The sequence below is a fragment of the Hemicordylus capensis genome, chromosome 3, assembly GCF_027244095.1.
Source record: "Hemicordylus capensis ecotype Gifberg chromosome 3, rHemCap1.1.pri, whole genome shotgun sequence".
Lineage (NCBI taxonomy): Eukaryota > Metazoa > Chordata > Lepidosauria > Squamata > Cordylidae > Hemicordylus > Hemicordylus capensis.
Window position 1 is genome coordinate 335,621,906 of NC_069659.1, and position 21,549 is coordinate 335,643,454.

Consider the following 21,549-nt stretch of genomic DNA (forward strand, 5'->3'; position numbering starts at 1 on the left):
AGAAGCCCAGAGCGGTGAACTACATACTTGAGTTTCTCTTTCACAACAACCCTGTGAAGTAGGTTAGGCTGAGAGAGAAGTGACTGGCCCAGAGTCACCCACAGGGGCGTAATTATAACAGGGCAAGGGGAGACAGTTGTCTGGGGGCCCACTGCCTTGGAGGCCCCCCCCCAGAGGCAAGTCACATGACTGACTCCCCCAGCCATGAACCCGCCCGGGCTTCCTTCAGTTGTATTCATCCTCTGAAACTGATGTGAGTGTTATGACCTGGAGCTACCAGAACAGCATGTCTTTCTCTACTACCATTAAATGACTTGCATTATCTACAATTTACAAAACCTTTAAAAAAAATTTAGGATGATGTATACCAGGATGATTTAGGATGATGATGTGTGTGTGTATAAATTTTACTATGCTTTTTGTTACCACTATTCAGCCTCATTTAAGATGTCTTTACTTCATGAGCTGAGCTTCAGTGAGGGGGGGTGCATTTTACAATCTTGTCCCTGGGCCCACTCCAACCTTGCTACGCCCCTGGTCACCCAGCTAGTATCATGGCTGAATGGAGGTTTGAACTCGGGTCTCCCTAGTCCTAGTCCAGCACTCTAACCACTATACCACGTTGGCTCGTTGCTTGCCCACAAATTAGCAATCTTCGCATTGAGGAACTCTAGATAGGCTTCTGAGAAAAACCTATTCCCCAGAACACACTTTGTAAATCTGCAGTCTTGAGGCCATGCAAGACATATGTTAAACATGTCATTTAGTCTGGGGATTGTTTTTCTCTTTTAACAACCACATGAGGTCCTGTGGTTGGAGGTGTTTAACTCTTTAATGAAACACTTTGTTTCTGCAAGTTGTCTCCCTGCGAAAAAGCTGCTGTGGGCCCCCAGAGGTGCCACTTGCTGCAACGGCACCTTCAAGGGGGTTGAATGTCTACGGGGAAATTGCGTGGCATTAAAGAGTTACACGTTCTCTACTTGACTGTGGTCCCAGTACAGACCAGGTCCCCGCACAGCTGCTGTGTTGCCATAAAAACAACTCCAAAAACTCGTTTGGCCCTTGGTGCATTTCACTGTTGTCGTTGTCATTACCCATTTTGTGACTGTAGGTATATTTGATTGGGGGATGGTGTGCAAAGTCAGCTGTGTACAGTTTGGAGAGAGTGTGTGTTTAATGGCCAAAGTCGGTTTCTCTGAACCTACTCCGGCCATCAAACTCTCTCTCTCGGTTCACAACTATTCTTAACTAACCTCAAATTTTATTTTATTTTTACATTTATATCCCGCACTTCCTCCAAGGAGCCCAGAACGGTGTACATGGTTATGTTTATCCTCACAACAACCTTTTGAGGTACGTTAGCTGAGAGAGACATGACTGGCCCAGAGTCACCCAGTGAGTTTCATGGCTGAGTGGGGATTTGAACTCCGTTCTCCCCAGTCCTGGTCCAACAAACCACTACACCACACTGGCTATGTGGTACCAAAAAATCATGCCCCCACAGAATTCAGTTAAAGGGGAACTTTTTGATATATTATGGGCAGGATCCAGACTAAGAGTTATGATGAAGCACATTGAAATAAATCAGACGAGCTACTCATGGCTAACTAGATCCATTGATTTCAATGGGACTTCGTCATGACTAACTTAGCTTGGATCCTACCCTATGAATGTATTTGCCTGTTATGAAATAACGTCCCAGACAACCTTTTTTTTAGAAAATGTCTTGGATCCTGAGGTCGCATGCAAATTACTGGCCACAGCACTATTGGTGTACTGAAAACATGGGATGAGTGTGGACTGAGGCAGAGCTGAGTAGACAGTGAGGTAATAATGCCCAATTCTCTACTCAGCCCAGCTCTCACTGCAGCCTGCGTTTACTGTCCCACCTTTAAAGCTGCCTTCAGCAATATCCCCATAAGCTAGAGGTGTGGAGACTGAACTCTGTGCAGATCTACCCAGAGTCTGTTCTCAAGATGTCAACTTGGTTGTGTGAAACGGCCCACAGTGCATTTTTATTATGGGCTCCTCTGTAAAAGGAGGTTTTTCCCTCCCAGGCTAGGGAGCTCTTGTCTTCAGCTCCCCAAAAGACCAACAGCCCGAGACAACGTTTTATTAATCTGTTATTTGTCTCTTTTAATCTTGTAAACGGCTTTGGGTGCCTTTGTCAAGGCAGAAAGGCGGTATTAAAATGTAGTTAGTTAATAAATGAATGAATGAATGAATGAATAAATAAATAAATAAATAAGTTGGTGCCGTTTGTATTTGATCCATCCTCAAAGGAGTTTGGGGCAGTGTATATGAAGTCATTTTATCATCTCCCAGTGAAGCAGATGAGGTCGAGAAAGTAACTTTACTCAAGCTCACCCTCTGAGCATCACGATCTAGAAAAAGTCTTCCTGGCCCAACACTACCCATCATACCACAACAGTTACGATCAAGCCACACCGGGTAGAATTGGTTTCTACTTTCTGTATAAGCCAGTGTGATTTATTTATTTATTTATTTGTTTATTTATTTAACATATTTTTATACCACCCAAAACTTACATCTCTGTAGTGGCTAGAGTGCTGGACTAGGACCGGGGAGACCCGAGTTCAAATCCCCATTCAGCCATGAGACTTGCTGGGTGACTCTGGGCCAGTCACTTCTATCTCAGTCTCAGCCTAACCTATTTCACAGGGTTGTTGTGAGGAGAAACCTAAGTATGTGGTACACCGCTCTGGGCTCCTTGGAGGAAGAGCAGGATATAAAATGTAAAAAATAAAAATAAATAAATAATCGAACTGAGAAGCTGACTGATATTTGAGTTCTCCCAGCGATTCATCTAGACCCTTCCTTTTCTCTTAGTTTTTCCCTAGCCTACTCCCTTCCCCTCCTTTATCTGCTGATACCTTAGAAGTTGAGCTTATCCCTGGGGAGTTAAAGCTGTCCATGGTGGGATTATTACGATATCTGAGGTAGACGTGAGCTCATCAACCACTTACTTCTCTCCTGCAGTTGGTGCCTGTTTCCTGGAAATCAGGCAGTGTCGTCCGTCCGTCCCAGGTGGTTTTATGACATCAGAGGTACATGAGCGAATCATCTTCATTCCCTATTTGAAAAGGACTCCAAACAGGGAGTACCATGGAATTTGGCAGTTGGGTCAGAAACTGCCAGTGGTCAAAGAATAACATGCTCGTAGTGCCACCGACTTTCTCTGACAACCATCCTCACTAAGCAAATTTCCTCCACCTTTTATGTCTTTACACCAAATTTGCATCCTGATCTATTTCTGTATCAGGGGTTGGAGTGCACCCTGGGACAAAAAAGTAAAGATGGGCCCCTGCTCCCCGCTTCTTCAGAAAGGCACAATGGGGGAGAGCAACCCAGTCAACAGGCCCCCCCCCACACGCAAGGGCCCAGGGACATTTGTCTCCCCTCCCCCACTTGGTCAGTTGTAGCTGTGCCCCTGTTCCATAGGAAAGGCCAACCGGAAAAACCACCTTGAAATTAAGGACCAGAATGATTGGCATGGGCCTCAGTCTGAAGAACCGTCAGTAACGTCCCTGGAAACCAGTCAGGCTTAATTCTTAGTAAATGTATTTAGGCGCATGGTGGAAGTGATGCTGTGCAGAGAGCCTGTGGGCCTTTGTAAGTACACCACAAAGAGTAACGACTTGGTAAATATTCTGCCAAGTCTCAAGCCGGCCCGTAGCCAGCCTAAATGTTTAGTGGGGGCACCAAAAAGGTATGGGGGTCAGGTTTTACCACCTTAGTTGCTCTCCATTACATTATCAGATAGTCGAAAGATCTGCTGGCTGAAGAGCAGAGTTAAGGCTATCTCGTTTTGAGTGTTTAATGCTCCTCACAGCTGCCCGGCATCATGCAGAGGTTGCTGTTCTCCCTGCTCAGTGGGGCTCCTTAAGAGAAATGGAGCCCTCTCATGTCATCTGGAGAAAGTGCTGGGAAAGACTACGCCTCCCAGTGCTTTGTCCCAGATATCATAAGGACACGAGGAGAGCCTTTCTGGATCAGACCGAAGGCCTATCTTCTAGGGCTGTGCAGGTTGGAAAGGGGGGATTTTCCAGTGTCAGAAATGCCCTCCCTCACCACCAGGAGGCATCAGATCGCAGGGCATGTGCCCCAGGTAGAGCACTGTTGAATAAAGGCCCTTCAACTGCCTGCTCAGCACTGGCATGGGGGCAGTGGGGTGGCCAGAGATTCTTGGGAGCTTGTAAGGGCAGGCAGGAATGACACAGGGCAGTCTGGGAAGCCCAGGCAGCTTTTGGGAGGACACATGGGCTTCTGGGGCTTGTAGTCATGCTCAGAACTACTCCCACTTGAGAAGTTGGAAATCCCCCTTTCCCAACCTGCACAGCCTACTATCTTCTAGTTCAGCATCCTGTTTCCCACAGTGGCCCACCAGATGCCACTGGGAAGCCTCCAAGCAGGAGATGAAGGCTTGTCCCCCTCCTGCTATTGCTCCCCTGCAACTGTTTTGCAGAAGCGTCCTGTCTCTGAACCTGGAGTTAGCCTCTAGCCATCAAGACTAGATAAAACAGGACTCTGTTTCTCTTGAAGGATGCTGGGGGAAATGCAGCACTGCATGGAGGTCAGTGCAGAAGGAAATGGCTTGAAGGTGTGTGTGTGTGTGTGTGTGTGTACGTGCGCATGTGCACCAAAGTGGCTTGCTCTTGAAATATAGTTATTATCACTGGCAATATGGAAAGGAAGGGTGATAAAGAGTGTGGAGAATCCATTTAGCAGACTACCTCGCAGTTTAGAGGGGCTTCAGGTTGAGGGATTGTGTCAAGTTAGAATCTTGTCTTAATTCCTTTCCCTTTGAGGGAGGGGAGGATAAGAGGGGGTCTTCCCATTGACCTTATGCCAAGTGGGTTAAATTTAGCAGGAATGTTTTTGTTTCTGCCTGTTCAATCCCTGGAGCTGTGAGTGGGTCACAGGAAATTGCATTATTGTATGTCATGTGAATGTATTTATTCATTTGTTAAATGTATTTATTTGTTTAGAGAAAAGTGTCTTTAAAACTTAAGGGCCAAAGCATTATACCACATTAAAAGTACAATAAAATAATCAACATTAGAACAGCAATAATACAGAGATCAGTGCAAAAGTCCACCCCAAACACCTGTCAGTGGATTGCTAAAGCTTTGCATCCAAATTGTTCTTGATGAAGGTCTCTTGAAATGAGTCAGCTGATCCACTACCTGTAAATCTTGGTCTTCCTTTCAGCAATTATTATTATTATTATTATTATTATTATTATTATTATTATTATTATTTATTAAGCTTTTCAACAAAAAGGTATTCAAAGCAATTTACATAGAGAAAGAATAAGATAATTTTTTGTCTCAAAAGGCTCACAATCTAAAATACTGTGAGTTCATTCACATGACCCGGTTCAGCGGGGCAGGAAGGCTTCTTTTATTCACCTTCCCCCGCCCCCAGACGAGCAACGTCTTGTTTGGGGAGTGTGGACTGTGTTTCCATATGAGCAGTGGTGCATGGTGCAATACACAGCTCCGGAAGCCGGGACAACGCGTCTTGGACTCTGGGAATCCCACGGTGCACCTCATGACACTGTGTGCATCTGAGCTGGAAACAGCCCATGCTTGCACACTAGCAAGTAGCCCGGATTAAGGGAGCACCCACCCCTTTAACCTAGGCTAACGGCCAGGCTAAAAAGCCGGGCTAGGCTGCACTGCCCCCCCAGGATTGGGCCCAATCCCAGCGGTTCTCACTTGCAGCCTAACCAAGGCTGAGCTTCCCTAGCCTGGGTTAGGCTGCATGTGAGAAAAGCCTCTGTTGTGCTTAAATCCATTATCAGAAGAAACCAGATGAATGAACTGCTACAGAGAATGTCAAAAATATATGATACACAGGTAATAAACAATGCAAATATACAATTTTATATTTCTCTTTCCTCTGTATATTTTGAATTGTATTCCATCAGGTATTTTGTTGGGATTATTTGAAAGTTGTATATTTGCATTGTTTATTACCTGTGTATCATATATTTTTGACATTCTCTGTAGCAGTTCATTCATCTGGTTTCTTCTGATAATGGATTTAAGCACAAACTGAAACCAATATTAACATTACAGGAGAAAAATTACAAAGTGTTGAATCCCCTTGTGCACTGCCTGCCATCTGCTCCCACCCACAGCAGTGCCTCTCCATTTGAGAGCTGTTTCCCTGGCCCCAACTCACACAGCATGGCAATCTCCCAGTCCGTTGGCTCCTCCCTCAACATGCTACTGAACCACCATTGGAGCTCTCTTGCCTCACACCCTCAGAAACTCCCCTCCACCTAGCTCATGTTGCCAACATACATTATTTTCCTAAACTGTGCTATCTTAATCTTCCCCAACTCTCACCGACTTTTCAACATTTCTCTGACTTGCTGGGCCTTCGCCACAAGCAGAAACCACCCCGAAGAAGCACAGAGCATATACAGTACACTTTGCAGCCACAGAGTGCTCAATCAAAGGTTCTGAAAGCAGGTTCTCTCCTGTCAACTCACAGGGCATAGTCAATAAGACTGGAAGTTCCCTGGGGGAAAGGTGCTCAGAGAAACTAGCCCTAACCCTGCATTGCTCCATAGGAACATAGGAAGCTGCCATATACTGAGTCAGACCATTGGTCTATCTAGCTCAGTATTGTCTTCACAGACTGGCAGCAGCTTCTCCAAAGTTGCAGGCAGGAATCTCTCTCAGCCCTATCTTGGAGAAGCCAGGGAGGGAACTTGAAACCTTCTGCTCTTCCCAGAGCGGCTTCATCCCAAGAGGGGAATATCTTGCAGTGCTCACACATCAAGTCTCCCATTCATATGCAACCAGGGCAGACCCTGCTTAGCTATGGGGACAAGTCATGCTTGCTACCACAAGACCAGCTCTCCTCCCTGCGTGGTGTAGTGGTTAGAGTGCTGGACTAGGACCAGGAAGACCTGAGTTCAAATTCCTATTCAGCCATGAGACTTGCTGGGTGACTCTGGGCCAGTCACTTCTCTCTCAGCCTAACCTACTTCACAGGGTTGTTGTGAGGAGAAACTTAAGAATGTAGTGCACCGCTCTGGGCTCCCAAGAGGAAGAGCGGGATATAAAATGTAAAATAAATAAATAAATACACCTCCTGCTGCACCCCATGTTCTAGTCACTGCCAGGATGGTAGTGTTCTAGTCACTGCCAGGATGTTCTAGTCACTGCCAGGATGGTACAGGACTCTGCTTCTCATAATGGAGCCCTCTCACATCAGAAGTGCACAGTACTGTGTCGAGACAGCCATGTTGCAAGTGGCCATCTCCACACGGCACCAACACAACCATGCACTTCATTTGCATTCAGAGAAGTCAAAAGCACAGACTTAATGGACAGGTTCATAATCATTACGCTAATTTTGTTTCTTTTAAGGAATAGCTGCTCAATTCCCTAAATTATTTCTTCTTCCTTTTTTGTACTCAAAAACAAGGCAAACAATGGTCGATCAACTTGATATCCCTCGGAGGTCTCATGCCAGCAAAACAAATGTCTACTGCTCTGAAGCAGAGGCCACCCCTCTTGGAAATGGCAATGGGCCGCTGTCACAGGAAGAGCTAGTAGCCGAAGTTGAAAAGGTAATAGATGAAAGTGAGGAGGTAGCTGAGAAAGAAAAAACAGAGGAAGTTCTTGTGCCAGTGCAGATCACAGACCGAATATTTTTTCTTGATTTAGCCAACAAGAAACAAGCTACTATTCCATGGCAAGTTTTTGAATTGGAAGACCTGGAGGAATTGCATCTGGAGAGAAATATGATTGAGAGCATCCCAGGAAGTATCTATCGACTTAAACGTGTGAAAGTTCTTTATCTAAATAAGAACAATATTCAAGACATCTGTGATGAATTTGGAGAACTGAAGTCCCTCGAGAGCTTGGATTTAAGCAGTAATCCACTCTTACCCAGTTCACTGGATATCATCAGTAAATTGAGGGCGCTTCATCGGCTCAGGTTATATGATGTAAACCTAGATGAATTTCCAGTGGAAATCTGCAAACATCTTCATCATTTGGAGCTACTTGGACTCTCTACAAACAATCTAAGTTGCCTTCCCAAAGAAATAGTCAATTTGACCAAACTTAAAGAGATTTATTTACAGAAGAACAAGTTTGAAAACTTTCCCCCAGAACTTTGCCAACTTAGTAATCTGGAGATAATAGACCTGGAGAAAAATAGTCTGAGTCTCATACCTGATGAGATTTGCTCCCTGGCAAATCTAACCCAGTTCTTTGTTGGCTTTAACAAGCTGACGTCAGTGCCTGATACACTGAGTATGTGTGTAAAACTAACTATACTTGATTTGTCCAGCAATCTTCTATATAAACTCCCTCGAAGTTTAAAGGAACTGATAGAAATGAAGGAATTTGCATTGTCTGGGAATGCCCTGGCAAAATTTCCACGCCAGATTCGTCGCTGGAAGTCGCTTATTGTGGTTTACATGAAAAACTGTACACTGCAGTTGGTACATCCTTCTTTTGCCAAGCTGACCAATATAAAGATATTAGACCTAAGTGAAAATCTCCTGGAGGAGTTGCCAAGAGAGATTTGTGCGATGGAAAATCTGGAGATATTGTCAATGGATGACAATCAGATATTTGAGGTATGGATCAGTAGTGTAACCAGGATGAATTTAAATTAAATTAAATTAAATTAAAATCTACCTAAACAAGGGGGGGAAACAAGAGTATGATTGCAACAGAGCCATGATCATTCATTCATTCATTCATTCATTCATTTATAATATTCATATACTACCTGATATGTGTACCTCTAGGCAATAGACACAATTTAAAACAACATTTTAAGCAGCAGACTATTATAAGTATAGGTCTGCTGCTGTCATGAGTAAAGTGAGACTGGCAGTGTAGTTTAAAGCACAAAAAGAGCCCTCTCTGTCCACCACTGCCCTCCCAGGTCACCCCTGCACCAGCTGCCTTTCTCCAGCCTTCCACACTTCCAGTATTGGGGACTGGCTGAGAGGGGCAGGGGCCCTAGTCAAAGTACTGCACCACCCAAGGTGAGGGGCAAAATGCTGCCTTGCCCCACGCCCCTAGTGAGGACCAGCCATCTTTCAAAACCAGCCTTTGCTGCCTCTGAAAGTGCCTGGGGAGCTGGAAGAAGAGCTGGGGACCAATGCCTTGGGGGGGAATGCAGTACAAGGGAAGAAATGATGGACGGGGGAAATTTAGCATTCCCCACCTACATGCACTTTCCCCAACTTTAACCTCCTGTTCACACTTGACTGGAGCAGACCCACATTTAGAGTCACTGGCCTACTACCCTCATTGTGTAAAATGGTTCTGAGCTGTCTTGCGTGGGTCAGGCCAAAGGTCCATCCAGTACAGTATGTCCAACAGGGCCTAAGATGCAGCAAGGGGTGAATATACACAAATGCTTTTCTATGTCACCTGTTAACTGAGCAAAGAGGCACCTTTTAAAAGTGGTGATACTCTTCTATTTATCAGGGGGAGGGCAACTGGGCCTATCCTATCCCAGCACAGCATCCCTCCAGTGGCTGTTGCTGGTGTCTGTCTTATGTTTCTTTGCAGACTGTTAGCACAGGAGTGGAGCTATAATTGGGTGTGTGTGTGGGTGGGTTTAAAGAACTTTGAGCTGTCCAGCTCCTGAAAGCTGCCTGGCTTGCCCCTCCCTTCAGCTCTGGCCAGCCACATTCCCAGTCAGCTTTGTTGATGGCTGGGTGTTTTCTTCATTCTCTCCTTCAAGGGAGCAAACAAAGAAAACACCCAGCCAACAATGAAGCTCTCTATAGGACTATGTGGGCCCTTGCAGGTGCTGGCCATGCTCTCTGTGTGTGACATCACATGCAAGGGGTGTGGGCTGGTGCATGCGAAGGGCTTCCAGAGAGAGGGGCAAACACAAGCCCACTCTCCCCTAACTATTCACCTGGTTGAACCCCTACCAACCCAAGCCATTTCTGGCCCTCAGTCAGGCATCCTACAGCCGAGCTTAGTGCTCAGCAATGTATGCAGTTGTTACTGCTCCAAGGAGGCCCTTCCATACCTCATCTTGAGGTATCCAGAAATCCACTCTTCTCCCGGTCTCAGCAGGAAGGCAGCCCATTGAGGCAAGAGCCTGAAGCTCTTATCACGATTGGTGAGAAGAGCTTCCGGCAGGTCTGCGGAGAGAGTGGGTTAACTTACCCCTCCCCACAGATGATCGCTGAGCCGTCCACATGATTACCGGCTCCGTCACTGAGCCGGTTGGGGTGCGAGTGCGCGGGGCCTCCTGGGGAGACCCCTGTGACTGGGAGGGTTGTTTCAGCCTTCCAGCGGGGTCTCCTAGTGAGGACTGGCTGTGCACAGCACACAACCAGAAAACCCAGGTTAGCGGAGCGCTCACTCCACTAACCTGGGTTAAGGGGAGGGCTTCTTGGTGGGCTAGCCACCAGAGAACCACCGGCTTGCCGGCAAGCCCAGTGGTTCTCACAATGGTGGGAAACTGGGCTGGGCTCCTTTAGCCCAGGATAGCCCCCCTGTGTACTTGGGGGAAGGCACTGGAGAGGAGGGAACCGTATGATACCTCCTTTGGGAGGGGATGGCACAAGTCTCTCCTGATCAGTAACAACTGGGCACCAGAGGGGGTAAGTAGGGAAAGCGCCCCCCCCCCCCCCAGACATGTAGCTTACCCCACCTGTCACCTACTTTATTCCTAGACCCATTGCTGAATTATAAACTGGAAATTAAGATACAACTGCAATCCTAAGCATGCTTACTTGAAAGTTAACTCCATGAAAACAAATAGGACTCACTTAGGAGAAAATGCATTTAGGATGTGAGGTGTTAATGAGAAATATACCATTATTTCTCTTTTAGAAATCTAACATGTGGGCAGGGGCGTAGCAAGGGTGGAGTGGGCCCAGAGACAAGATTGTAAAATGCCCCCCCCCCACACACACACACTGAAGCTCAGCTCATAAAGTAAAGAAACCTTAAATGAGGCTAAATAGTGGTAACAAAAAGCATAGTAAAATTCACACACACACACGCACACGCACACACACACACACACACCCCTACCCCTATGTGCCACAATAGAACATCATTCTAAATTATTTTTAAAAAGCTTTTGCAAATTGTGGACAATGCAAGTCATTTAGTGGTACTAGAGAATGACATGCTGTTCTGGTAGCTCCAGGTTGTAACACTCACATCAGTTTTGGAGGATGAATACAACTGAAGGAAGCCCGGACGGGTTCGTGGCTGGGGGAGTCAGTCATGTGACTTGCCTCTGGGGGGGGCTCCAAGGCAGTGGGCCCCCAGGCAACTGTCTCCCCTTGCCCTGTTATAGTTACGCCCCTGCATGTGGGACAAAGCTCACCCTCCACCACCTCAGAAATGCACTTTCTCCTTTTATAGGCCCCCATATATTTTTCTGGTGCCACCACAGCTGGGCATGTTGGCCACACATCAGACTGATGGTTGGTAGGGAGAAGAGGAAGTGGCTGGCCAGAACTTCTAAGGGAATTTCTTATGGCATTTGCAACTCTGCCTGGATGGGAGGGGCTGCATTTTTCCATTACTCAAAAAACATCCCTCTGGAATACCTAGAAGATAGTCCCAAAAGTGGTTTGGGATGTGTGAAAGGGAGGTGCTGCTGTGGGCAGATAACTGTTAGTACATGCTTCTGTTACTTGTTGCAAATTGACTAATATGGTTGTTTGTTTGTTTTAATTTTATTACTATTTTGGGAAACTGTCAAGATACCCCCAGAAGTGTCCAGACTTTCTCAGCTAAAATGCCTCAGTCTGACTGGCAACAAGTTCTTTAATTTTCCTGAGGAAATATTTCTTATTACATCACTAGAGAAATTGTACTTGGGGCAAGATAAAGGGTACCAACTTGCAAATGTACCAGAAGACATCAGTAAGTTACAGGTAAGAAAATGAGTATCGAATGAACATCTGCAATAATCCCCCTCCACCACCGCCGGTGACCCAAAGAAGTATGTGTGTGTGCGCGTGCATATGAGAGAGAGAGAGGAGTACTTATTATCTAGCATAATTCTGTTTTTTATATTGCAATGAATAGGATGCTTGAGCCACACATACTGACTGATAGGGGTATCAAATTGTTAGGATACATTCTGATTCACATAGGGCCATGAAATTAGGTACACATTCTGTCCAAGGAATTATAATTATGTGGAAATAAATTAAAATTGGAAAAATGTGTACTTCTTCACTTCAAAATGGGAGATCTGGACTTTACCTTGAAATATGAAGTCACTCTCATAGCTGAGGTTTTGTACACAAGTAGCCCAAGATCCTCTGATTATCGGAAATGACGGAAAATAGCGTTTACCTATCTCTGAGGCTCTGCACACGATTGGTGTGTAGCGCCTAATAGGGTATGGCAGGGAGAGTGGGTCAAGCCCACTCTCCCTGCACACAAGCGGCTAGCCCTCCCTAGGCAGCCAGATCGGCTGCCCACATAACTACTGGCTCTGTCACGGAGCTGGTAGGGGTGGAGGGGATTGGGGGCTGCCCAGCCCATAGAAGTTCCAGGATGCCCCGTGTGAGTGCACGGGGCATTCTGGGGAGAGACCCCCGAGGTTGGGAGGCTTGCTGTGGCCTCCCGGTCTGGCATCTACTCGTGAGTCACCAGGGAGCTGTGCTGTGGCAACTCACGATCAACTAAAGGGTTGGTGGAACGCTCGCTCTGCTAACCTCATGCGGCGGGGGGCACAATTAAGCGGGCTAACTGCCGGGAGCTGCATGGAGGAAACCAGGTTGGGCTCCCTTAGCCCAATTTCCTCTGTGTGTGTGAATAGCCTGCCTCTCTCTCTCTCTCTCTCTCTCTCTCTCTCTCTCTCTCTCTCTCTCTCTCTCTCTCTCTCTCTTCAAAAGGCAAGAGAGAATCCTGGTGCATCTCAAAAGGGGCTATCATGGAGATGAAGAATATGTGGTAGCCCATTTCTTTATTATGATGTACATATTTGCCAATGACAAATGTGTGTGTACACACACACACACACACACACACCTGTTTTTCTTCCAGAACTTGAAAGAGCTGTACCTCGAGAACAACTATTTGGAGTCTCTTCCAGCAACCATAGGCCTTCTGAATAACCTGGAAATACTTGACTGTCACAACAATTTTCTTATCGAGCTGCCTGACTCCATATGCCAAATACAAGGTAAACAAACAAACAAACAAAATAAATGGAGGGCTTGCAGATAGGCAGAATTCTTCCCCATTGACCTTTTCGCCAAGGAAACCTCTTCTCAGCTTGCTGTAACAGTCCTCAGCTTCCCGTTTTGGTTCTCTGCAAAGCTGAATTCTGTGACCTGTATAAATTCTGCCATTTTTTAAACCATGATGTGGACTAATTGAATAATTAGGCCATTTCATGGAGAAGGGCAAGACATCATTAGCACAGAACACTGATTCCCTACTCTTTCACTTCTGGGAATCTTCCTCAGCCTCACCTTGCCTCCTAAAATCTCCCGCTATTGGTCACATACTAGCAAGTTTATCTTTAGGGGAGCAACCAGAGCTCAGTGGTAGAGCACATGTTTGCATACACAAGATCCCCAATGTCATAATTCTAGGCCAACATTTCCTGACTTTAAATTGGAACATTGGAAGCTGTCCTGCTGAGTCAGGCTATTTGCCTGTCTGGCTAAGTATTGTCTGCACGAACTGGCAGCAGTTCTCCAAGGGGTTCACAAGGGTCTTTCCCTGCCTTACATGGAGATGCCAAGGAGTAAACCTGGAACCTTCTGCTTGCACTACCAGTGAACTTCTACCACCTCATTTAAATGCCTGAGCTGCACTTCCTGTCCAATTTGTAATGGGCAGTACCTCCTTCACCATTACCATCGCGATCAGACACAGAGAACCCCAGCAACTCATGCCTTCTCTCTTCCCCCTAACTTCTCTCCTTATCTATGGGGCTGGAGCAGAAGGGAACTAGTTGACTAGAAAGGGATGTGTTCCCCCTTTCTTCCAACAGTAGCTCAACTCCTGCTTCATGCCTAACCTTGCAGGACTGTAGAGGCCAGCCTTCTGAGGTGACATAGGCCAGAGGCGTTTTGCCTGAGGGGTAGGATGCTGCCAGAGTGGGCCAACAATCTCTCTCACTGCTGCCTTCTTGTCAACCAATGGGAGGAAACGGGGGTCTGAGTAGGCTCTCGGTGGCCTCTCCCACTGGTCATATTTCCTGCGTCAAGATCAGAAGCACGTCAACGCAGGGGGTGTGGCAGGCGTTGGGCCTGGATTGGAAGCACTTACTGATCGGTCAGTAATTCCAGCCAGCACGACTTTGTTCACCAGTGGGATGTTCTTTCCTCTCCCACACTGAGTGAGGGAGAGAAAAAAGCACCCAGTTTATTAATAAAGCCCTTCCTTTGCTGGCTAGGACACACTAGGGGGTGCTTCCAGGCCCAGCACCGGCCACATCCCTTGTGTTGATGTGCTTCTGACATGGATGCAGAGAGTATGGTCAGCAGTGAGCCCGGACTACGGCCCATCTCCCTCTTGTAGCTGGTGAGTGCTTTGTTCACTGGCTGGGTTTTGGGTTGCGGAGGTGAGAGAGCACCCTAGCGGGCCCTGGACCAGTGGTCCCTGTAAAAGGGATCCCTATATGTTGTTGGCCACAAACCCCACAATCCCTAGCCAAAGGCCATTGCAGCTGGGATTGCTGGGAGTTGTAGTCAGCAGCATCAGGGAATCCCTGTGACAGGGAACACAACTCTGGACGCCTGCAGCCCAAATACGTTGATGTTTCCCATTCCATGTGGCTGTGCCATTAGCAGGAAGCGGTTTCTGTTCATAATGTTCAACTGCAGTGTTTTGCTTGGTTCACAATATATTCTTATGGGAACAACTGTTCTAGGCAGCCTGAAACTCGATATTTCTGTTGCATGGTTGGGGTCTCAAATTGTGCTCAATTTTCATATATGAATGGCAACTGTAGAAGGTCCCTGATCTGGGAGGCTCAGCATGTGGGAGATGGACTTTAACCCTTTGCTCTCTACAGCCCCAGTCCAGATTGGGGGCCTAAGTGGCTGCTATTATATCTGGGGTGGGGGGACTCTCATTGAAGGAGTCTGGAGCTTGACTGAACCTGTGCTTGAAGGCTACGGTTTTAATCTGGTAGTTTGACAGGTTTTTTTTTTAAAAAAAGTATAACTTGGCAAATAAATATTAAACTGATGTGAGTTATGGAGCATTTCAGTTCTGTACTTCTGTGTGTTTAGGTCTGCAAAAACTACTACTTCATAACAATCAGCTATTTCAAGTCCCAGAGCACTTGGACAGTCTAGAGAAACTGCAGCTTCTTTCGCTGGATGGAAACCCTTTGATGTCCCCTCCAGTGGAAGTGTTCCGTCAAGGGCTACCGGCCATATGGGATTACTTACAGTATCAAAGGCAACGGAAGGCCTGGACCATAAAGGTACAAATGATCGGGGGGGTGGGCGGGGAATATTAAAAGCATGTTGCAGACTATATGGGACATTTAATGAGTGTATCACATTCAGTTGTGGGCACCCCACTGGATTTCAAATAGTGGGAGAACCTCGCAGATGCTCCATGTCAGATAATGCTTTGATAGGTACTTTATTGCTAGGCACAGCGGGGAAATGGCTTGACTAGCAAGCCAGAGGTTGTTGGTTCGAATCCCCGCTGGTATGTTTCCCAGACTATGGGGAACACCTGTATCGGGCAGCAGCGATATAGGAAGATGCTGAAAGGCATCATCTCATACTGCGTGGGAGGAGGCAATGGTCAACCCCGCCTGTATTCAAAGAAAACCACATGGTTCTGTGGTCGCCAGGAGTCGACACCAACTTGACGGCACGACTTTACCTTTGCCTTGAGGTTTCACAGCGGTGAGGGCACCACTTTGCCCAAGCACACCCTGTTGCCCCAGTGCAACACTGCCCTGGAATGCAAGCTCCCGACAGTGGAGCTAGCTAGCACAACATGTGCAGCATCTTTGCACTAACGCAGCATTGGCTTGGATGCCAGCCATTGATTTTGCAGGGAATGGGGAGAAAGGAGCAGTGTCAGATTTTAGGAGAGGTTGCTGGGTTTCAGGCCTGCATGGAAGCCGTGGGATCTTCCTTGAAAAAAAGGTCTGCTTTTTACTTCTAAGTGTGCAGGAACATGCTGCAGTAGCTCCCTAGTGAAAGAAATGTTGGGAATTCTCTCTGGTAGGAGAATTCCCTTATCATTATAGCAGAGTGCACAGAGGCACAACACAGTGGAATTTAGTTAGGCATACATGTATGCTGAGAGTAAAGTAACTTGCGGCCAGTTCATAGTTTCAAATCAATATAAATGGTATTTATTAGAGAACTCCATTCTGGATAGGAAAGTGAGGAGTTAGAATCTCTAATCTATCTATCTAGCTGGATGCAGATGGATTCTGCATCTCTGCACACATGGTGCAGGGAAAGGAGCTTGCATGTTGCAAGGTAGAAGGAACAGGAAAAGAAGGGAGAGAGGAAGTACAAAGCAGGAAGGAAGGAAGTTAGTCCCTAAGAGTAGCAATCTACATTCCAAAGGGATAGTGTCAGAGCAGCAGAGAAGGGATGACCAATGTCTTGACCCTCTAGCCTTCTGACTCACTAGTCTGTCCGCCACTGTCTTTGAGACAAGAGACAGCGTATAGACCTTCACTTCCAACAAGAAAGACACTTTATATGTGCTTAAGGGTACCTTTATCCTCTCTAATAAAAGCCTTGGTGCCTCCCTGGGCTGTTCTGGGCATGCGCAAAGCGCATGCCCAGAACAGAGCAAGGGAGACACGACCGCCAGCACCCGGCGGCCATCTTGGGCAGCCAGAAGCGGCCGCCCCGAAGAAGCCGGGTATGCGGCGGCGGGGGAAACTGGCCGAGGCGGTGGCAATGCTGCCACCTCGGCCAGAGGACGCGGCGCGGCCGAGGCCTGGCTGCGCCGCCGAAGCCGGGCGGGGGGACGAGGCAGTGAAGGAAGCCAGCCAAGGTGGTGGCAGAGCCGCCGCCGAGGCCTGGCGGTGCTGCCGGAGCCGGGCGGGAGGGAGAATTTGGGGCTCTTGCCCGGCCCAGCCGCGGAAGCCGGCCGCGGCCCGGCCAGAGACGGCCCGGCCAGAGACTGGGTTGCGGGGGGGGGAGAGGCCCGGCCATGGAGGCCACAGGCAGCGGCAGCCCACCCAGAAAGGCAAGGCCGGCGGTGGCGGGGGGCCCTTACCCGGCCGGGGAGAGCGGCCATGGCATGGAGGGAGCAGGCGGCCATGTTGGGGAGACCGGGGGTGGAGCAGGGAAACTGGGGGATGGACGGGGGCGGAGCAGAGGCCGGCGGCAACACGGAGGCCGATGGCGAAGGGCCCGGCCCGGCCGCAGACGGCCTGGCCAGAGTCTGGGTCGCGGGGGGAGGGGGAAGAGGCGGCGGCGGGCCCAGCCCGGCCTGGCCGCGGAGGCCACAGGTGGAGCGCACAACTCTCCTAGCGCTCGTTAATTTACGGGCCTAAAAAAAACTAGTTACATAATAAAATGTCGGATTCTGTAAAGAAAGGGCCAGAGCCACTGATAGAAAGGAGTGATGTTAAATGGATGTGAAAAGAGGAAGAGTAGGACTCCTTAGGCGAGTATACCTGCCAGAGGGTTAATTCCCCCCACCCCTCTTTATATCACTGACCCTACACCACCCTGTCCCCAATTAGGAAGACAACAGAATGTAGAATCCATCACTGCCCCAAACATTTGAAATTTGAAAACCTGCTTTTTTGACAATTTTAACATCCTTTTGGCTTTTTCAGGTCCAGGCTTGGTGGCGTGGCATAATGGTGCGGAAGGGGATCGGAGCCTATGCTGAAATCTTAAAAATGCTAAGGAAAGTCAAGAAAGAGAAGAAAGAGAAGAAGGGCAAGGAAAAAGACAAAGGGAAAGGGAAAAAAGACAAAGGGAAGGGCAAAGACAAAGGGAAGGGCAAAAAGAAATAACTATGTTATTGGTTTATAGTATGAAGGAGCATTTTAAGAAAGGATGTGAAGAAAAAGCCAGGAGAATAAAGACACACACAAAACGTGGGGAGAAAGAATGTGCAAAAATGTTCACAAATCAAGAAATACTTTTCTGATGTTTAGAATTAGTTGACGGAGTAGTGGTCCAGCCAGGCAATTCTTACATTCTTGCAATGAAATCCCAGGAGCCAGAGAGAAGAGCTTCAGTGTCCCCTATCTGTGAACATATGGAGCTATTTCATGAGTCCAACCACTGGTCCATTTAGCTCAGTATTGTCTGCACTGACTGGCAGCAGCTCTTCAGGATTTCAGACAGGGGTCTCACCCGGCCTTTCTGGTAGAAGCCAGCCAGGGGCGGAACTACTAGTGTTCCAAGATGTCCTTGGAACACGGACTGCCTCACTCATCTGCCCCCTCCCCTCTCTTCTGGTTGGCCGGCTGGCCACTCTTGCTACCCTACAGGTCAGATGATTCTGCTGCTGCTGCCATGCCAGTTTGCTGCCACTGCTTGCCAGCTTGGCTGGGCATGGGGGAGCGCATGCGCAACGGGCTTGTCTGGGAATGGAGAGCACAGAGTGAGTGGCAGGAGCAGCAGCAGCAGCGATGGTGAACACAGAAGGCATGCACCAAAGTGACAGACTGATGGGGACACACACACACACACGAGCTCTTGAGCCACCAGCTGGTGACCATTGTGCTAGTCCAGAAATTCAGGCCCCATGCCCAAAGTCAACATGAATATTTAGTACATTGTTTTGGCAGATACTTTCCAGTTTTTTCTGTTGGTCTTTGGAGAGAACCCAGCCTTGCAGGCCCAGCTCTGTGAGCATGAGTAGCTTTGGCAAGAGAGCCAACAGTTGGCTAAACCATTCCCCACAATCGCAGCACAATGATGGCCGAAGACTGACATCCAGTTCGGAAAGCTGCTCGAGGGCCACGAGGCCTTGGTAGAACGTTGCCCATCCGTGGTCCGAGATGTGGTGGTTATAGCTAAGGTCCAGCTTCTGTAGTTTAGTCAGATGCCCAGCTTGGATAACCAGGGCTGAAAGAAACAACCATCAACTCGATTGGTAATGTTGGGTTTTAAAGTGTGCGAGTTTCAAAGCATGTGCATTTAAGCTGCAAATGAGTTTTGTATGAAGTTAAAAAAAAAAAAAGGTTGTACTTTGTGAGGAGACAAATCACAAAGATAAATGAGATGGAAAGATGGTGGCCAGATACTCTTTTCTCAGGAGAATCCCTATTCAGAGCGCCTTTTCTCACAACCAATGAGAAGGACTCTGGAGCAGGCTGTGGAGAAGGCGGGTGAGACACACCTTCCCCGCAGACGATCCAGTGTGTGCTGCTGGGCGTACTCCCCGTGCGCCCAGACGATTACCCACTTGGCCAGGCAGCAGGGGGTTTCAGGGGCGGGGATGTGCTGTCCGGGCCCTGGGAAGTGTGTGGTGCAGCCCCTCCCTGGACTCCCCGCAGTGTGGCAAGCAGCCACGGCTGCCACATGATTTTAAAAAATGGGCTTAAGGGAATGCTCACTCCCTCAGCCCCATTTTAGAGGGTGGCATTGCAGGTGGGTTTGCCGCCATGTTGTTGCGGGGATCAGGTTCACATGTGTATGGAAAAACGGGCTGGGCTCCCTCAGCCTGGTTTTGCACATGTGTGTGACTAGCCTCAGAGAGCAGGGCAGGAGATAAGTCCTACCCAGGAGAGGAGTCCTAGCTAGTTTCAGGAGCTGGTGTGCTCCCATTTTGTGATTGTGTGTTAGATAAAGAAACAAGGTTGGAGGTGGGGAGCTTGGTCGTCTGTCAGGCCTCAGCTGGGTAGGACAAGCTCTACGTAGATTCCACCCCCAGCTTCTGAATGCGATAGGTGGGGGAAATCATCCTGCCCAGCTGAGGCTGGACAGATGATCAAGCTTCCTGCCTTGTTTTTATCTGATGCACGATCACAAAACGGGAGCGTGTGCAGCTACCGAAACAGGGTAGGACTTGTCTCCCACCCAGTTTCTGGTCATGTGAACTGCCCTACTATGTGGTACGAGTGTATAGTTGTCTGTACACTCATACATGTGTTTGTGTGCGTCTGTGCCTGTGTTCATTTAAAAAGTGAACCTGGTTACAGGCCCCTCAAATGCATGCTAAGGAAAAGAAGTGTACTGCTGTACCCACGTTCAGCGTAACGGGTGAATAACTGTACCTGCATACAGATCTGTACCTCTGGACACTCATGATATGAGTGCTACATAGGAACATGAGAAGCTAAGTTATACTGAGTCAGTCCATTGGTCCATCTAGCTCAGTACTGCAGGCGGATATATACTGACTGACAGCGGCTTGCCAAGGTTTCAGGCAGGAGTCTTTCCTAGACCTACCTGGAGATGCCAGGGATCGAACCTGGGGCCTTCTGCATGCAAAGCACATGCTCTACCACTTAGCAATGGCCATATTCTAGAGTACTGGACATAACATGTGAATAGGGCTATAGTTGGTGAACAAACTGAAGCTGATAAAAGCCAGGCTTGACCACAGGTGCCTGGGCTGCTTGAGCAATTCTTAAGAAGAGAAAGGACAGCTGGAAGGACTCAGAATAAAAGCTCCTCTTTCACCCTTTCCTTTTGCTTAGTGCAGGCATCACTAGTTAATTTGAAAAAATCCAGTTCATCCAATATGTAGTTGTCTGAGGGAGTCTGTCTTGCACTGGAATCTTTCGGTGGGGGTGAGCACCCTCCCCGAACCTTAAAGGTAACCCCACCCCCGCACCGCCAGTTTGGCCAAACTGCCGGACCTCCGAACTGCTTCATGCACATCCCTAGTCTATACCAATGAATCCAGTATCAAAGTCAGTACTGACTTTTTCTAATATGTGTTGATGGCAAACATTGCTTGACATTGTTAACATGGCTTTGCATAAGCATTGTTCAAATAGGGTTATTTTCACATTTCCTCCCTTGCATTTCAAATATCCTCTTCCTTTTGGTTCCAACTAAACCAAATAGGTCTTTGCAGGGTGAAATATCCTATCTGAAAATATACGACTTGCCAGATGCATTTGTGTCAAATTCTATTGTGTCCAAGTCAACAATCTACTGTGGTCTAAAAGAAAGGAAGCACAGTTTTATACCAACCAAAGCATGCCAGATCCTCATCTATCAAGCTGCAGCTGCTCAGTCTTAACACTTGGATCTCAGCTCCAAGGTTTAGCGCTTTCAAAATCAGCTTTAGGTTCCCGCCAACGCATTTATTCCAAGAAAGGTCTAATATCTCCAGTTCAGGAAGGTGAAGGGCAGCTTCGGCTGAAAAGATTAACAACAGCATCTTGTGATGACTGAAATAACTAGGCCTGCTCCAGAGACATACAACCCTGTGCATACAACTCCATTATCTATCTATCTATCTATCTATCTATCTATCTATCTATCTATCTATCTATCTATGCAGTATATACAATTATTGACTATATATCACACCACTTGACATCAAAAACATTCTCAAAGTGGTTAACATAGCAAAAGATATGAGAAAATTGTTCCCTATCCCAGAAGGGCTCACAATC

At 47.6% G+C, this 21,549-nt stretch overlaps 3 protein-coding genes across 12 annotated transcripts in view; 1 reads left to right on the forward strand and 2 right to left on the reverse strand.

Moving 5' to 3' along the window:
- The window catches only part of LRRC34 (leucine rich repeat containing 34), a 23,484-nt gene extending 20,206 nt beyond the window's left edge, over window positions 1–3,278 (reverse strand). The window contains exon 1 of one of the 3 annotated variants that reach the window (XM_053308016.1): window positions 2,988–3,278. In XM_053308016.1, the coding sequence (XP_053163991.1) occupies window positions 2,988–3,091 (104 nt within the window). In that variant the 5' untranslated portion in view covers window positions 3,092–3,278. Of the gene's footprint in view, window positions 1–2,894 lie in introns of all 3 variants that reach the window. The other 2 variants (XM_053308015.1, XM_053308013.1) reach the window with 2 other exon arrangements.
- LRRIQ4 (leucine rich repeats and IQ motif containing 4) overlaps window positions 1–19,195 on the forward strand; it is a 20,210-nt gene extending 1,015 nt beyond the window's left edge. Inside the window, exons 1-7 of one of the 8 annotated variants that reach the window (XM_053308006.1) lie at window positions 3,100–3,633; window positions 4,564–4,621; window positions 7,468–8,632; window positions 11,753–11,926; window positions 13,050–13,188; window positions 15,254–15,450; window positions 17,797–19,194. In XM_053308006.1, the coding sequence (XP_053163981.1) occupies window positions 7,475–8,632; window positions 11,753–11,926; window positions 13,050–13,188; window positions 15,254–15,450; window positions 17,797–17,979 (1,851 nt within the window). In that variant the 5' untranslated portion in view covers window positions 3,100–3,633; window positions 4,564–4,621; window positions 7,468–7,474 and the 3' untranslated portion in view covers window positions 17,980–19,194. Of the gene's footprint in view, window positions 1–2,927; window positions 3,069–3,099; window positions 3,634–4,563; window positions 4,622–7,467; window positions 8,633–11,752; window positions 11,927–13,049; window positions 13,189–15,253; window positions 15,451–17,796 lie in introns of those variants that run through there. The other 7 variants (XM_053308009.1, XM_053308011.1, XM_053308007.1 and 4 more) reach the window with 7 other exon arrangements.
- LRRC31 (leucine rich repeat containing 31) overlaps window positions 17,445–21,549 on the reverse strand; it is a 20,930-nt gene continuing 16,825 nt past the window's right edge. The window contains exons 8-9 of the mRNA XM_053309015.1: window positions 21,122–21,289; window positions 17,445–19,042 (exon numbers count right to left, since the gene is read on the reverse strand). Coding sequence (XP_053164990.1) covers window positions 18,711–19,042; window positions 21,122–21,289 — 500 coding nt within the window. The 3' untranslated portion in view covers window positions 17,445–18,710. The remainder of the gene's footprint in view (window positions 19,043–21,121; window positions 21,290–21,549) is intronic.